General features: G+C 40.1%; 1 protein-coding gene across 2 annotated transcripts in view; it reads left to right on the top strand.

Moving 5' to 3' along the window:
- The window catches only part of arhgef18b (rho/rac guanine nucleotide exchange factor (GEF) 18b), a 29,925-nt gene extending 13,282 nt beyond the window's left edge, over positions 1-16,643 (top strand). For both annotated transcript variants that reach the window (XM_044015788.1, XM_044015789.1), the window contains 17 exons: positions 165-415; positions 587-712; positions 1,147-1,264; positions 1,392-1,646; positions 1,852-1,928; positions 2,115-2,293; positions 2,550-2,623; positions 2,924-3,109; positions 3,256-3,402; positions 3,676-3,791; positions 4,244-4,312; positions 4,489-4,536; positions 4,638-4,919; positions 5,053-5,202; positions 11,784-12,129; positions 12,924-13,049; positions 14,155-16,643. In XM_044015788.1, the coding sequence (XP_043871723.1) occupies positions 165-415; positions 587-712; positions 1,147-1,264; positions 1,392-1,646; positions 1,852-1,928; positions 2,115-2,293; positions 2,550-2,623; positions 2,924-3,109; positions 3,256-3,402; positions 3,676-3,791; positions 4,244-4,312; positions 4,489-4,536; positions 4,638-4,919; positions 5,053-5,202; positions 11,784-12,129; positions 12,924-13,049; positions 14,155-14,462 (2,858 nt within the window). In that variant the 3' untranslated portion in view covers positions 14,463-16,643. The remainder of the gene's footprint in view (positions 1-164; positions 416-586; positions 713-1,146; positions 1,265-1,391; positions 1,647-1,851; positions 1,929-2,114; positions 2,294-2,549; positions 2,624-2,923; positions 3,110-3,255; positions 3,403-3,675; positions 3,792-4,243; positions 4,313-4,488; positions 4,537-4,637; positions 4,920-5,052; positions 5,203-11,783; positions 12,130-12,923; positions 13,050-14,154) is intronic.
- Positions 16,644-16,858: the final 215 nt, after the last annotated feature.

A 16,858-nucleotide genomic window follows, 5' to 3' on the forward strand; every position in this document is an offset into this window, starting at 1 on the left:
TGTTGAATTCAAAGTAGGTGAACCTGAGATATTAACCATGTTTACATGAATACATCAATGGCAACAATTACATTTATTTCTAACTCTGAAAACCTATGTAACTTTTGAAAGTATGAGCTTTACATGAAAATGACATAAATGTATAACATAATGTCTTTTTACAGAGCTGATGCAGACGGAAATGCACCATGTGCGAACTCTGAAGATTATGCTGCGTGTTTACTTGCGGGAGTTGAAGGACAACCTCCAGATGGACTCCAGCAGGCTGGACTGCCTCTTTCCTCGCTTGGAAAATCTCCTGGAACTTCACACACATTTCCTGTCTTGTCTAAAAGAGCGGCGGCGAGAGAACCTTGTCTTGCCAAGCAACAGGAACTACACTATCAACAGAGTGGCAGACATTCTGATCACACAGGTAGGAAGAACACGTGAATCGTCTTTTAACAATAGCACACACATTTATCAAAGCCAGGCATTATGTTCTCTCCTGTAAAGAGCATAATACACAATGCAGTTTGCACTGACTGCAAAAACAGAAGGGTGACCTGACAACATGACTAATATAACCGTTTACTTTGTTCTACAGTTCTCAGGTGAAATTGGAGAGAGGATGAAGGACAGCTATGGAGATTTTTGCAGTCGCCACACTGAGGCTGTCAACTTCTACAAAGAACAGATGCAAAACAACAAAAAGTTCCACAACATCATACGGGTGAGACTTGTTATTTGCATATTCCAATTTCTTGAGACATAGATTATTTATATATTATATATTTTTAACTGAATTTGCTTCAGATGTCCCTGGTATGTCCAACACTTCTGACACAGAACTGACCTCTAACTTTGCTTCTTTTGGTCCGTATACTTGGACTGGCAAGACTCCATTTTGTCCTAAGATTTACTGTCTGATCTTTTTAAAAGAAAAACCTTTATCACGGTCACTCTTCTTCGATGTGCCTTCTTTTCATACCTCTGATTGGCCAGTGTAGTTTGGTGTTTACTTAAAATGTGGTTTATGTTTTCACTTGGGCAGCAAATGGTGTGTCACTGTTTTGGTGGGAAAATATTTTAAGAACAAAGAAGGAAAACTACAGTTTTCATGTGTATGTGTGGACTTTTAAATAAATGATGCTCTTTTTATTTCAGAAAATCAGAAACCTGTCCATTGTGCGGAGGTTAGGAGTGACTGAGTGCAATCTTCTGGTGACCCAACGCATAACCAAGTACCCACTGCTAGTGGAGCGAATTCTGCATAATACTGAAGGTCTATTATTTTACATATATTTTTTCTGCTAATTAAATTTCGATCACACAAGTCAAATAAGTGAGAAAACTTACTTGTTTTTCAGTAGTTTTAATTTTGCTATAATGTAATGTTTTTCTGCCTTTAGCTGGAACAGAAGAGCATGAAGATTTGACTCAAGCTCTGGGTCTAATCAAAGAAACCATCGTTCAGGTGGACACGCTGGTTAATCTCTATGAAAAGACGACTCGACTCCGAGACATACATAACAAGATGGAACCAAAAGCAATGGGAAAAATCAAAGATGGCCGAGTGTTTCGCAGGGAGGACCTGGCACTGGCCAGGAGACGACTTCTTTATGAGGGCATCGTCACATGGAAAGCTGCTTCTGGCAGACTCAAAGGTGTGATAGAAAAACAAAACACTGATCTACTAACTAGTAACATGAATATACAGTATATGCTGCTGTTGTAAAAATAAATTACTAACGTGTTTTTGTTGTTAGCACTAAGAAAGACTTGAAATATACTTTGTCTTTCAACCTCTACCACATTTCCAGCTGGCAAGTTAGAGCATGAAATTGTAATTTCTGATTGTTGTATTTTCAGATATTCTTGCAGTGCTTCTGACAGATGTGCTGATATTGTTACAAGAGAAGGACCAGAAATATGTATTTGCTTCAGTAGTAAGTAATTTATCTTTAATCTTTCTGTTAGGATAAAAACAGCATTACTAGTAAAGTAATGCTGCAAGGATGCAGTTGGATGCATTTAATCGATTTTTGTTTCACTGACGTGTCATCTGCTGTACCAGTATTTAGTCTCTACAGTGATTCTCTGTGTTCCTCTCTTTGTTGCTGTGTTCCACCCAGGATAACAAGCCGTCAGTGATCTCTCTTCAGAAGCTGATAGTCAGGGAAGTGGCCCATGAGGAGAAAGGCATCTTTCTTATCTGTGCTTCCTCCAATGAGCCAGAGATGTACAAGATCCACACCACTTCCAAGGAGGAGCGAAACACTTGGATGACACGCATACGACAAGCTGTTGAGAGGTAGCTATTTTTGTTTTGTTTTGTTTTGTTCTGTGTCTTCTGTGACCTGTTTTTATTGTTTTGGGCTCATCCAAAATCACTAAACTGATCTTAAATTGTGGAAAATTCTGGTTACTTTACCTATCTTGGACAGAGTGCACAAAACATGTATATCTTTGTACAGTGACCCAAAATGCATTGGAACCTTACTCAGATTAGACTGTACATCTATCTCCATCTGTCCATAAACACAACTCAACTGGCTTCTGTCTCTTAGCTGTCCTCATACAGAAGAGAGGCTATTCAGTGAGCAGGAAGAGGCCAGAGCTTCCAGGTTCAAAGATTTTCAAGGTAATCTATCACAAGAATTGACACACCTTCTGTAATGCTGTAGTAAAAAGCTTTACCACACCACTAGGGGGTGCTCATGCATCATTTAAAAAATGTCAAGTTTGTGGAGTTGCTATGATTTTGGGTCCTGCGCAACTCTTAATTGTAAAAGGAGCCAAATAATTGTTTAAGCCAGTTTGAAATGCTCATAACATCTGTATTTTTAAAGCTACATAATTAGGCGTGTGGCCAACTTTAAAAAGTGAGTTTCTTTATAAATTTTTTGTCTTTTCTTATTTGATTTCATATTTCTTATTGTAGATCGGCTAAGCCAGAAGGATGCCGTAATTGTGCAGGCTCTCACTGAGAAGCTGCAGCTGTTTGCAGACATGGCAGAGTCTGTGGCAGGTCTGGAGGACGCATCCTTGCGGTGTAGGCTTCTGCTTCGAGGAGACGCTTCAGACCTCCAGCAGGGGGAGGCCCTGCTCAAAGGAGCTCTCACTGAGGGTAAGACAATGCTATATGTCCACACAGTCGTAAGGCACTGAGGGAGTTATACATTAATTTTGTCAACTTCTAGTTTATATATTTTCCCTGTTCCCATAAACCTATCACTATGTTCACCTGTTCTTCTGAAACCTCTTTCATTTCAGTGGAGAACCTCCAGAACCTGCTGCAGTCTCACATGAGGGAGGAGGCTTCAGTCTCTCAGTTGGAGGAAGGAGCTATCTCTGGGGTTCTGCCCAGGCGAGCAGACACTTTTGGGGGCTATGACAGCAGCCCCTCCATCCTGAATAAGAGTAAGTGTCCACTTCATGCCCTAAGGAAGTCCACAGACTAATAGATTTTGCTGTTGTATTTCAGTTGCATTTGTGCAAAATTAAATTAGCTGACTCTGTCAAAGTTGGTTCTAGTTGTAACTACTAAAACAAATGTAGACCGTTTTTGTTTGTTTTGCATGCGTATGTATGTGGTTTCACATGATACACATTTCTGTGTATCACTTTGGTTTATTCATTTGTGCATGTGTTTGTCATTGTGTCTGTTTATTGGTGTTGCTGTGTCCATGCCAGATGGCAGTGTGAAGAAGAACCTTTGTGGCGAGTACAGAAACAGAGACAGAAGCCAGAGAGCCAGCTCTGACCCTCAGCTCAAAGACCTTCGTGGTAACCACACCCAGGAGCAGACGGTAGGTGCTCCACATACACTCACTGGGATGAGTTATAATGTTATTTCCTGTAAATAGTAAACAGACTAAGTCATCTGGAATGTTTCCATGTCCTGATGTTTACGGTAACCGTATCTTCTGTTAGGTTATTTTGTTAGTTCATAAATGGAAGCCTTACAGTAAATCCTGGTGACATAATGTAACAATATGCTCATAACCAACAAAGCTAGGTTTACTCATAATAATGTTGATACAATGCAATAATTAACATTTGCCAAAGAAAATTTGGAGTTTTCCTTTTACATCCCTATAGCTTAGAACAACATCTCCTACTTCATTTGGTACTACAACACATTTTAAGTTTGTTAATGTTTAGGGTATGTAATCTGTAGTACTAGTATGATCATTACACATTGTTGATGTTTTTTTTTTCATTTATATGCCTCATTATGTGCCTGACTCTTATTGCTCAGGTTGATGAGAGCACATGGTCTCTGGGTAGATGGAACCGTGTCTGGTCCAACTCCTTCCCTGAGGCTGAGGTAAACTCGTCTCCTCTGATGTGTCACCTTGTGCTAGACTACATTTTGGGTTTTGATATTCACTGCTGCACTGGAAATATGACCCATACAGTTTTGATAATGTGATGAAATCTTGTATCTTGTATATGACTCTGGTTATTTTGATAATACTAACCTGATCTTTGTTGCTGGTCCAGTTCTTTGACAGAGTGCTGATACTCTCCCAAAGCCTCTATAGTCTGCAGGTAATACTGTTTAACTTGAATTATGTTCCATACAACGCTGTAAGGTGTCTCTCTATTAGCAAATAAACATATTTTTCCTTATGTGCTCTCCTGATCATCAGGCGGTCGTATCACAGCAGGACAGTCAGATCGAGCTACAGCGGGCCTCCTTGACTGAGCAGGCCTCTCTGCCCGGCCGCCACAGAGGGAATGTCCTCCTAGAGCAGGAGAAGCAGCGGACTCTGGCCCTACAGAGAGAAGAACTGGCCAGCTTTCACAAACTACAGTCTCAGCACCAGCAAGAGCAGCAGCGCTGGGAGAAGGAGCGGGAGAGGCACCGGCAGCAAGTCGAGGCCACGGAGGCGAAGCTCCAACAAAGAGAGGAGGAGTGCCGACAGTTGGAGGTGAAGCACATTTGCTGCACTGTCATCACATGAATTTCTGTGTTCTTTGTTCTAGGTCTGATCAGATTTAATCATTAGATGGTTACTTATCTTCAGAAATTTGGCAATGTTGCTTGTTTTTGTTTTGGTGCAGGAACACCTGACAAAAGAGAGGGAGGAGCTTGACCGACAGAGGGAGACATACCAGCAAGACCTGGAGCGACTGAGGGAGTCCACCAGGGCTGTGGAGAAAGAAAAGGAACGTCTCGAAAATCAGAGGAAGATCAAGAGGAAGACCATTGAGGTACAAAACTTTTAGTGGGGATGATAATGACAAAGGTTGATTGGCTGTGGCGACCCCTGAAGGGAGCAGCCAAAAGGAAAAGAAAGATAATGATAAACATAAGGAAAATAAAATTAAAGTAAAATACAGTATATTATATAAATATATATAAATGCAAATATTTATTATGAAGTACCAGTTTCACACAGAGCAGTGTTTCTCTTTACCTACCTGTACCTTGTTTTCTATGCTCTCCTTCCTGTTTTTCCTTGTATCTTTTTTTTTCTCTTCCTGAAGTACAATACGGGCCATTGTTTGGGAATTTCATGGGAGAACAACTTTGAGAAAGATCCACTGACTGTAATTTCATGCCTGGTGCTAACAGATCTGCCAGTGACTTTCAGAAAAGTGACTTTATATTAGTCTTTGGTTTCTGTGGCCTGTATCACTGTTACAGTTTAGCTGATTGGCATTCTCAATGACAAGCTGTATAGAGGTAGATGGAACTGTAGCATTGGCAAGTTATACACTGAAACAGAGACTGATGCAACAGTTTGTCATCTTATAACACAATGTTTACTAGTATATACTTTATTGCTGTCATTATCCATATTGTTGTCTCATCCTTTCTCACCCACTTGGAGCATAACCAAGGAAACGGGTTGATGACTTATGTGAGGTCAATAAACAAGTCTTCCAACTAGCATTAATGCTGTATGTCAAAAAGCCCTGTAATATTTTGACATGGTTCAAGGGTTATCACTCATTACATACAGAGACGTCACTCACCCATAAACCTTAACACACAATGTTGTTATTAGAGTAAAGAGTCATCATGTCTGACCTATCATCATGGTTCTTTTGACTCTAGTCATTACCTCGCCACTTTAGATATTCCTGAATTGTCTCTCATAATATTCCAGCATGGTCTTCATAAGTAAAATTTGGCAATTCCGTTATTTCTTTCTATAGATTTTTGATTAATTTGGTAGATATATTCAAAACATAAAATTTGGACTTGATAATGGAGCTAGAGGATCGTGAACTGTAATTATGACTATAATGGCTGATTCACACTAAATCCTTAGATCCTGTCATGAAGAGGAGGCCATATAAAACAAATTACCATGGGATTGTTCATGCTGACTAATGCTGTCAAGTACAACAAGGGAAACATTTGCAGCTTCATGAGTCATTGTCTTTTAGTTTCCTCTGATACAGAAAAGGGTCTGCCACTATGTGTGCATGAGAAAAGTTGTTTTCCAAAAATTACTAATATCCCCATGAGCTTTCTACCAGTGCAGCTTGTTCATATGTATGTTGCTGTCTGCCCTTTTCTGCTGTCTGGTTTTTCTATCTAGTTGATGTCGGACAGTTATCTTTGACTGGTCAGCGACTTTTTGTCCTGAAGAGACAATGCTGTTATTCAATACATAACATGTCCCAAAAAATCCACAGTGCTTTTTTTTGCTACTGTTCTTCCTTTCCCCTTCTGTTTTTTTTACTATACAAATCTGGCTGCCCATGTCCCATTTATTTCTCTGTCATTCCAAAGATTACACGATAAGAAGCACTTTCAAAGACATTCCCCACTTAACTGGCCTCTAAACTCGGGACACGCACACAAACATAACCACCTGATGTGAGTTAGTGCACTTTATCATCTCATTGCTGGCTAAAGAAGATGAGCCTTTGACTGTGAGTTATACCTTGAACACTACACAGTAAATCCTGAAAACCACAGCCTCTGGTCCTGTGAGGTGAAGACCTCCATCTGCTGCGATGAGCAATGCAGCGAGCCTGTTAATTACAGAGACCAAAACTCATTTAGCAATGGCAACGTTACTGTGTGATTTGTTTGTTACAGTGATTGCAAGATAGGACCTGAAGCAGGTCAGATCTAGAACCTATCTCCACTCAGCACCTCATTCATAATATATGTGTAGACCAGTTAAGTGGTGTGTTTGTCCATGAAGCTGGGTGGGTAGCAGTTCTGTACTACTGGTGCAACAGAGGGACTTTCTTGGCTGCAGTTTCAGGAGATTTGGAGGTGGTTTGTTCGTCCATGCATCAAAGACATCAAACAATCTTATCAGCAGGATTTGTTCCAGACTCAAAGCCAGCCAGATATCAACAGACATTTATTCACCACCACGCAACATTAAGACTCATCAGCAAGCCAATAGAGCTATGATTAGACCTCATAAAAAAAGACATTCCTCCATATGTGTTTGCTCTTCTCAACATGTGAGAGTTTGAGCAAGTACAGTTCTAGTTGCGGCATGTCTCGACTTCAGAGCAACTTCTCTTTCATGTGTTATCACATTTGCTCATACTTGTCCCCTTGATAAGCAAAGCCTTGGTTTCAGGCGTTTCTGTTGGCTTTGACTCGGGACAAAGCTTCGGGTCTGGTTGCGCAAGAGTCCTGTGAAAATGTGACACTTTGAAAATTAAATACCCTGTAAAACAAATGCTCCTCTTCACACATTATATATCTAAGGAAATTATGGCTGAGAACATATGAAAAAAAAAACAGATTACATCTGTGGAGTAAAGACAGTTTCTTCCCAGTTGTCTGTTCATTTTTTTTAAGAATAAGAGTATGGTTCCATGAAACACAGGAGCATAACTCCTCCTCTGTAACACTGTAAGGATATAACAACTGTCAATTTATTAACGTCTCCCCTCTTCATTTCTGCTCCTACACTACTGCATTTGATTTGCTAGCTAGCTGATATGTCTTCTTTCTAAAAAATGTTTCTTACCTCAATGCAGAAACATAGAAAAGCTCTGCCACTTCAAAATTCCTAAATGTGAGGGATTACTGTAGAGAAGAACAGAAAGAAGAGCTTGCTGCAGGTACCACTGATAAAGAGGAAGAGAGGGGGACGTTTGTATCTAAACCAGTTCTGTGGTTGTGTATAGTAGTGTGTATGATGGTAAACTGCGATTAAAATTGTAAAAAATGTGGCTTCTCTACATGTTTGGTAAACAGGTGGTTTGATACTGGAGCGTTTACGTTTATTTGCTGTACAAACACTGACATTCACTGACCGTGGTCTCCTGTTAATTGAGTAGACCAGACTGTGGGTGTGACAGCAGGACAGAACTCCTCCAGCAGACACTGATTCACATACATGCTTTCAGCAGAGCCAAAGCAGGTTAATGTTTCTTCTCTGCACGTTTGTTGAATAGGAAGTTTAATACCAGTGTGTTTACTTTCTTTTCTGTACAACGAACCAAGACTTCTTGGATGTCAGCTCCCCCAAAAAGTGAGGTGTCTCAGAGCAGAGAATGTTGCTGAAATTTACATGATTTGAAACCTAATCTTTACTTAGTGAATTGAATTTTAATCATTCAATTTTGGTAAGGTGGTTGGTAAACCACCTTGGTCAGTTCCCATGGACTGACAATAGGAAGAGATATTTCTATCACTTTACACAGGTACTTTAAATTCTGTAAGTCTGTGCAGCAGTGTGGCCCAGAGTCCTATAAAGGTTTGAGCTGTGGTCTTTCGTATTTAAATAATGGTTGACACTCAGTAAGAAAGAAAAAACTGCAACTGTTCAAATGGTGGAAAAATAACATAACATGATTTGTTTTATCCATATTCAGTTGAGAAAAACTAAAAATTGGTTGTTTTGATTTTATCTAACACCCAATTATTTCCCCTGAACAATACAAAACTCTTCATTTGCTCATTTAATTTGAGCATAAAATCAAAAATACAAAAAACAACCTTTTTTGTTGAATATGGAAACAACGAATGAGAACTAACGGATAGAAACTGATCTCATAATACATGTCTTAATATACATCAGGAAATAACATTCAAATGTCTTTTTCCTCAATAACCTTTGTTCTGCTCACAAGCAGAAACATGTAAAGCTAAATTACTTTGTGGAATTACAAGAACATTGCTAAAACATGGGAAGGTTGACAAAAGTCATTAGGAGTTAAAGGTCAGTCAGAAATGGAGAGCTGCGTCAATGAGTTATAGCTTCCCCTCTTTGACCTTAGTCTAGAGATTTACGATGCTGTCGCTCTCTTTTGGAGAAAAAAACTTTCCCATCAACATCTTTACTGCAGACACACAAATTATTTTTACTGTCTTCTATGATGAGTCAGAAGTTGCTTTTTAGAGATAGAACACCACATTCGATGGCAGATATATTCACTCTGCTAACGGAAGGAAAACGACAGTGACAGATGGCAGTGTGCTGTGTGTGTGTGTATTGTTGCTGTTTTCAACTTAAAGATACAGTGTGTAGGATTTAGCAACATTTAGTGGTGAAGTTGCATGTTACAGTTGAATATCCCAGAGCAAAGTTAATAAACATGATGATCCAACATGCAGCCTTATTCTGCGTCACTGAAAACAACAACTTATATTGAAATGATTCTAAATACAAAAAGATCATCAGTATAATAATTGTGTGTTTAATTTCTCCCAAATGAAAATGAATTGATCTAAATCTTAAATATCCTTTAAATATCATTGCATCGCTCTGTGATATCAGTGAAAGTTTCATACTTCAACTTCTTTGAGTACCACAGTTATAGATACATTTAGAATCAGTTTTAATGGATCACATACATTAGACAGGGAAGGTTTTAGGCAAGTGTTTGCTAATTTTTTTGTTCACTCTGGATTGGGGCTCCTCAGGGTCCATGTAAACTAATTCTTAAGTTTATATTTTACTTTACTCATGGTACTCTTCCACCAGTCATTTAGTACAGATCGTTTTCAGCAGCCAATATCTCCTCCTCAGTGGTGTCCAGTGTGTGGAAGGCAAACAGATTGTGCAGAGTAAGTGGATATGTGTATCATTGGGAGTATCCAGGCAGTTTTCAGGATGAGTGGAACTTGGCTGTGTAATTAGCTAGCCTAAGCCTGTCGTTAGTAGAAGCCTCTGGAAAGCAGCCAGTGCTAATTGTTTATATGCTGTCAGTCAATTCTCTTTGTGCATTGCAGCTTCCCCACAGTTTACTGCTCTGGAAACCTGCTGTTTTTGCAGCTTAGAGACATTCACCTTGTTCTGGGAACAATGGAACATCTGTGTGCCAAGATGAATGAGTGCTGAAAGAGGAAGAATGATGGAGGGGAAGACGAAGAAAGAGGGATTTACTGTGGGGAGGGACGTAGGGAGACTTTCCCCTCTGCAGGGCCCCCTCTTTGCCTCAGGTCATCTCGTCATGCCCTGCTGTTACAGCTGGGGGAAGCTACAGTCTCCACAGATGCTAACACACACATGCACACACACCGTCATAGCCAGATGGAGCTGCCCTTCATGCTTTGTAAACACAGTCATCGTGCATCCCTTATCACCACAGGAAGCTTACTACATCAATCTCATTGCTTGTGGACTACAATTCACTGGTTTCTCTAACGTTTTTTTTCAGGAGAATGACTAATTTTAAATTGTTCAATTGTGATAATGTGTTTGGCGATATAATTTTTCGCAATAGCAAAAGCAGTTCATGTCAAGTGTTCTCCAACTGGAAGTTTTAACTTTAAAGTTTTTGTCACATTTTCAATTATTACAAACAACAAGATACAAAGAAATGCATCAAATTAGTGTCCTGGTTGTGATCAACTTGAGCATCAAAGATTGTTGCGTAGCTGTACAGAGAAATGTGATTTGAATTGTCGACAATCAAAAATGACTACTTCCTGATTTTTTAATGTAATATGTCACATTTGTTGTGAAACAATGGTGAAGTCAGTCTTGCATTAAATGAAAAGTTGTGTTTTCCAGTTCATTTAATGTAGCATGTGGGATTACTAAAACATACAAAGACCACACTCTCCATTGTTACAATGCAGGTTTGATGACAGCATTGACTTGATTTCTGGATTATCTTCCCTTCAGTTTAGCATTTTCAGGGGACAATGCAGTCAGTGTCTTTCATCCAATGATGTCATGAGAGCTATTTTTTGTTCTCCTGCTTGTGGAACAGCCCTGTCTGTTTTGGTAGACATGCCTTTATGTGCTCAGGGACTATTAAGGGTTTTGTATTTCTCGTTTTTGTGTGTTGGAGTCCGTGCGTGTGTGTGCGTATTGTCCTTGAGCCTCTTGGAACACATCAAACGCTTTTTACTAAACTCACCAAAGTGTATGCTCAGCAGAAAGTCGCATGTGTTTCTGATTCCCTCCTTGGCTCATAAATACCACACTCCTCAAAAGATTGTTTTTCTGTGATGATACAGCATCACACAGAAGATTTATAGTGTGTGTCAGTCGCCTGTACTCTTAAAACGCTCTTAAGTTTTCCCGCCGTAAAGAAATACATTCATACATAACCTATACGGCACATCCTACTTGCACACACATGCACAAAAAAATACACAAACTTAATTCAACCACACACTGCTAATGGCAGTGTAGAGTTGGGCGTCTGTCCTTTGGGAACTTACTCTATAATATTTGCAACATGGGCAGAAGAATTCAGTCATGTATCTGCAAATACACCTAAAGCAAATTAATTTAATTATGCAAATTATATCAGTAAACCTTTTCATTTAAATTTTTTTTACTTAAGTTTTTATGTTTGATTTAGGTTTTCCCTAATTTCCTTCAACTCTGATCTTCCTCCTTCAGGTGGTTCCTCTGTCTGGTAGTCTGAACGGGGAGCTCCTCATGTCCTCTGGCATCACCAGCTCCACCAGCATCTCCGACCTACCTCCGAAGCCTTTGGTGCGTGCCAGCCTGTCTGTAGCACCAGCGGACTATCCAGAGCGCCCTGAAGTGTCGCTGCGGCGAGAAACGAGCGCTTCCACTCTGCCCCTGAAGACGGAAGTGCCACTTCATCTCTTCAGCACCACCAACCAGCAGCACAAACTGGTCGGGGTGCAGCAGCAGATCCCGACCAAGCTCGCTGCCTTCAGCAGTGGCAAAGGGAAAGTAGCCAAAAGTGGCAAAGCTTCACATCGCACTGACAGCACAGGTAGGAGATTCACATGAGCTTGGATCCATATCACTCTTTTACTTTTTGTCAGCCAAGATTTTTTTTACGTTTTTACTCAAAGCAGCTGCCAACAACACTCACACATAGTAATGTAAAGGTGTAGCATGCATTGATTCTGTCACTCCCAGAAGAATTCTCATTAATTACCTAAGCACTGCCAACATCTCCACACAAGTGGTCTTGCAGCACTCCCACCCCTTCCCTACCCAGTTACTAGAGGCGTTTATCTGTCAAACTGCTGAATGTCCAGGGTTGTTTTTATTTATTTTTTATTTTTCAGGAATAGAATCCTTTCCTGAAACCCTTCATTGGCTATTTGTGTGTTTTCAGTCATGCAGCACAGTGCACCACCATCTTTGTTGTTTTTTTATCTTTGGTATTTGGATTGGAATGATGTGACTAAAAGTTGGTGTTATGTATTATCTATTAGTTAAACTCATACAACATCTGTATGTAAATCTCAAGCATTTCTTGTGTAAACTTGGTGAAATAGACCTTTTTCCCAGCAGATATGTGTTTATACAATTTAACCTGTAGAGGCTGTAGAACAAAAGTTATTTTCAAGCTGCAAACGTTTCCTGTATTTTCTGTACCTAAGTGAGCTTGACCTGATCAGCATCTTTTAAGTTGCTTCTTAGGATCTCATTAGATGTCTAAACTGAGGCCAGGCCAGGCGGCTCCAGTTTACCAATGTAATCTAATTTTACAATTGAATCATCACCTTTTATCTTTCTACTGATGTGTTATGTTTTCCTTCCTTTTCCTCTCCTCAGCCTCAGTAGATATGAAGCAGATGCTGCCATTGAAGCTGTCTGCCCGAGATGAAAACTCCCTCAAGGCCAAGCGCTCCATCAGCCCCCACCAGCAGCTCTCGCTGTCAACCCTGCATCTCCACGCAGGTGCATATTTATACACACTCTGTGTTCAAGAACAATAAACATGCGCGCGCACACACACACAAACAATCTACATGCCCTCCTTCACCCCATTAGGACAAACCCAAACACAGTGCTGTCCGTCTTTTCTGCTGCATTGTCAAACTTGTGTTCTCACAGACACAAAAATGAGAAGCACGCTCTCCACCTGGGCAAACCCAACCCCACCCGACCATGTTTGTCTGTAAAGCTGCCTCATGCCCAGCCTCACCCTGTGTAAACACCTATCAATTTCACAGGCTTCACTGTGATTAATGGCGGCCTGCTTTGCTGACACAGGCATTTTAAAACTTTAATCCTGAGCCCTCACAATTGCCACAGACAAAAACACAGACACTATTTCATGTGAAAGATTACGATGAAGACATGTAAGTAAGCTCAGCTGTATTAAATGGGTGTGACAGTCTTATCGCTGGTATTTTCTAATAATATTTTCGGTGCTATCTTTGTTCAGTTATTGTCAAGCTTCAGTTGTGCATGGGGCCGGAACAAAATAATGAATTTAATTTTAAATCCAAAGCATTTATTTGAATTTATCTAATTACATTAAAATGCCAACCAGTTTTTTTTTATTGAAAAGCTGCAACATCTGAAGATTTTTGTTGTTATTCTGCCTCTGTTTGGTTTTTGTGAACAGAAAGGATATAACCTTTGTTTGCTGTATCATTCATCTGAAAACAAGCGCCGTCGAGCGATACTAGCAGACGTGATTTGGAGAGCGTTTGTGTGTATACAGCCGCACTTCTTTGTTATCAGTCATACGCCAACCTGTTTGCAGCCGTCTTGCTTTACAAGTGTAATGTTGCTGTTGCCCTTGACTGACAAGAAAACGAATCACATCCTGTCTGCAGAGCGACATCAGATCTAAACATTGCACGCTATACTGAGAAACACAGTACTGTGGAGCTGATGGACTTATCGGTATTTTGTGAACTAATTTGACCCTCCTTCACTGACCCTTCAAGAGCACCTGCATCCGTCTTGAGTTTGTTCAAGCAAAGACCGTCCTTGAGCACACCACTTACTCCTTTTCCCTCATATTTTGGCTTCTTCTTTATTTCTCTGACAGATCAACTGAGTCCGCCAGACACTCCCGGACCAGACAGCCAAACCACCGTCAGCACCTCTCACCCTTCAATTCCTCCGAAGCCCGTCATGCCTCCCGCACAGTCCCATCCTCAGCCCCCCAGCATTCCTCCCCACTCCCAGAGTACTGGACTTCTCCATTTCCAGTCCCACGTGCAGCCACAGGGAGTCAGTCCAAACTCACAGGCTCATGTCCAGGTAAATCACGGGCTCAGCCACAGCCAGAGTTTGACACCACCGTTTAAGATCTCCTCAGAAGACCTCAATAAAGAGGACGTCATCTTTTTCTAAACTCCAGTCTGCCACCCTCACAACAAGCACTGATTAAAAGAAAGAAATATATGGGATGGATATTGATCCCCAATCAACCTCAAGGTCCATTTCATGGAGACACAAACACTTTATATTCAGTGTCGGCATATGATTCACTCATGTCTGACTGACTTTCTGCAGCCTGTTGCAGAGAACAGAGAGTTTCAGAGCCTCTTTGTCTCACACAGAAAGAAAATAATCACATTTCATTAAAAAAGAAAAATAGAGGACGTGCTGTTAAATTTCTTTTTTAAATTAAATATGAAACAGGAACCTTTGGCAAACCAAAGGCTTCTGGTAACGCGTATGAAATGGTCTCAATGAAGTTATTACAATCCAAAGACATTCACTGTAAGAGCTTGAGGTAAATACAACTGAAAGGAATAAATGTCGTCTGCATTTCAGAAGACTCTGGTCCGGCTGAAGTATAAACAGTACAGTATGAACTCGAAGATGCTGCGATAGAATCCTGGCCCTAAACCACAGGAACTCATTCAGCAGGAGTGTGGAAGGACTCGGCACTGTCCGTTTGACATTTCATTTGCACAGTGTAACTACTGCATTCCAGACTGGTGAATGATCTTTTAATGAAGTATTGTTAGTCGGCATGAAGGTTCATTTGGTTTACTTTTCTTGTCTTATTTGTGATGATTGCAGCAGTCGGTGGATTACATCTTTAAGTGTTGCTTGTTGTTGTGAAACCTGCCATGGATTTGGTCCACAGACAGTTTCAGGCCATTGTGAAATCATTTAAATTAAGGGATAGTTTGTGATAGTTTGGTGCTGTTCTTTTCCAGCCCAACCTGAGTGAGACTAACTCAGCGATGCCTTTCATGTCTGTCGGTTTAAGTTACTGTAGCTCTCGTTCTGCATTTCATTTTTTACAAACACTTGGGGTTAATCATTAATAGTCATATTTTTATTTCTGTGGCTCTTTTATTATACACATTGTGTATTTTTAATAGAGAAATTTGCAATGTGAGTTTCTGTAAATTTATGTAGTTATTTAAAGTTTTATGGTGCATGTTCTGGACTTACACCCAGTCAGTGAAGTAATTATCGCTGTGTTTGGCATCATTATCATTCCGTATTGGCACCAGAAAGGTCTCAATGAGTTTGTCACACCTTGGGTTACATTTCAAAAAGAAAATAAGAATCCTCAGGACACACATGTGATTGCATTTCAGTGAGACTGTAGTACACTGTACATGTCATGATATTTCATGTTGTTTTCAGGGTAAAACAGAACTATCAGAGAAGAAGAACAAGGAAAATCTGGGGTTAATAGACTTTTAAAACATGATGACAATAATTGTATAGTGTTAAAATACTCTCAAGTGCACTAGTTACCCCAATTGTTATTAAGAGAAGTCACACAATGACAATGAGGTCTAAATGTGCAGAGTCATTCTGCACAGTGTTCACATCAGTTCATACCTCACACTCTCAGGAGGGAGTTGTGTGTCCGTGGGGCTCGTTTTGCCGAGTGGACAGTCTGTAAAATTGCTAGAGTGGATACATTTTAAGCTTGTATGTCTTTGAGATATATATGAAGATGTCATTTTTAATTGAGGGCCTCCATTTCTAATTGACAAGTGTGTTTTATTGATCGCCAATGACATTTCTGAGTCTTAAATTTCTGTGCCTGACAGAAAGGCAATACTGTGATGGTACGGTGGTCCTGCTGCAAAAGGACCATCAGCTGTTGTTTATGATTTCACTCCTCGTCTTTTCTTTCCAGATTAAATATGTGGATGACCATGCTCGGAATTTTCCTCTATATGTATGTGGGATTACTGTAAATCCTGGAGTAGCTGACACGTGTTCTTTCAGAAGAGCTTTTCGTCTTTGTCCAAATAAGGTGTGATCACTACCTGCAGTTTGAGTGGGTTTCCTGATTGTTGATGTATATTATGTATATTGATGTACATATTGTACTTAATCTCTTCTGCGCTGCGCTCTTTCTCCATTATAATTAGAATGAAATGTTTTACATGATTTGAGATGCATACGGCCAATATTCTGTGTGAACATGTATAGACGTTTATAGAGACACAATGTACTACACTGTATGTCTTACTTGGAAAAGCACGCAGCAGTTCATGAAACCACAATCAGTCATTTTGCGATGTATAAATCAACTAAAATGTGTGTATTTAATCTCCTGATGTTTGTGTCGATGTCGTAGCGTTGAAGTGGAGGTGCACAGTCTGTATTTGTTTCGTGAATCATGAGTAAATATTTCACCCAAGATTATGTAGCAGTCGTCAAAGAAAAGAAAAAAAACACCCGAAAACATCTGTCGTTTCAGATTGTTAAACCAAAGAGACGTTAAGCTGACTGGCTTTGTTTCTGTGCTCGCATATATGAAGGAG

The sequence above is a fragment of the Solea senegalensis genome, unplaced genomic scaffold (genome assembly GCF_019176455.1).
Source record: "Solea senegalensis isolate Sse05_10M unplaced genomic scaffold, IFAPA_SoseM_1 scf7180000013858, whole genome shotgun sequence".
NCBI classification, from domain to species: domain Eukaryota; kingdom Metazoa; phylum Chordata; class Actinopteri; order Pleuronectiformes; family Soleidae; genus Solea; species Solea senegalensis.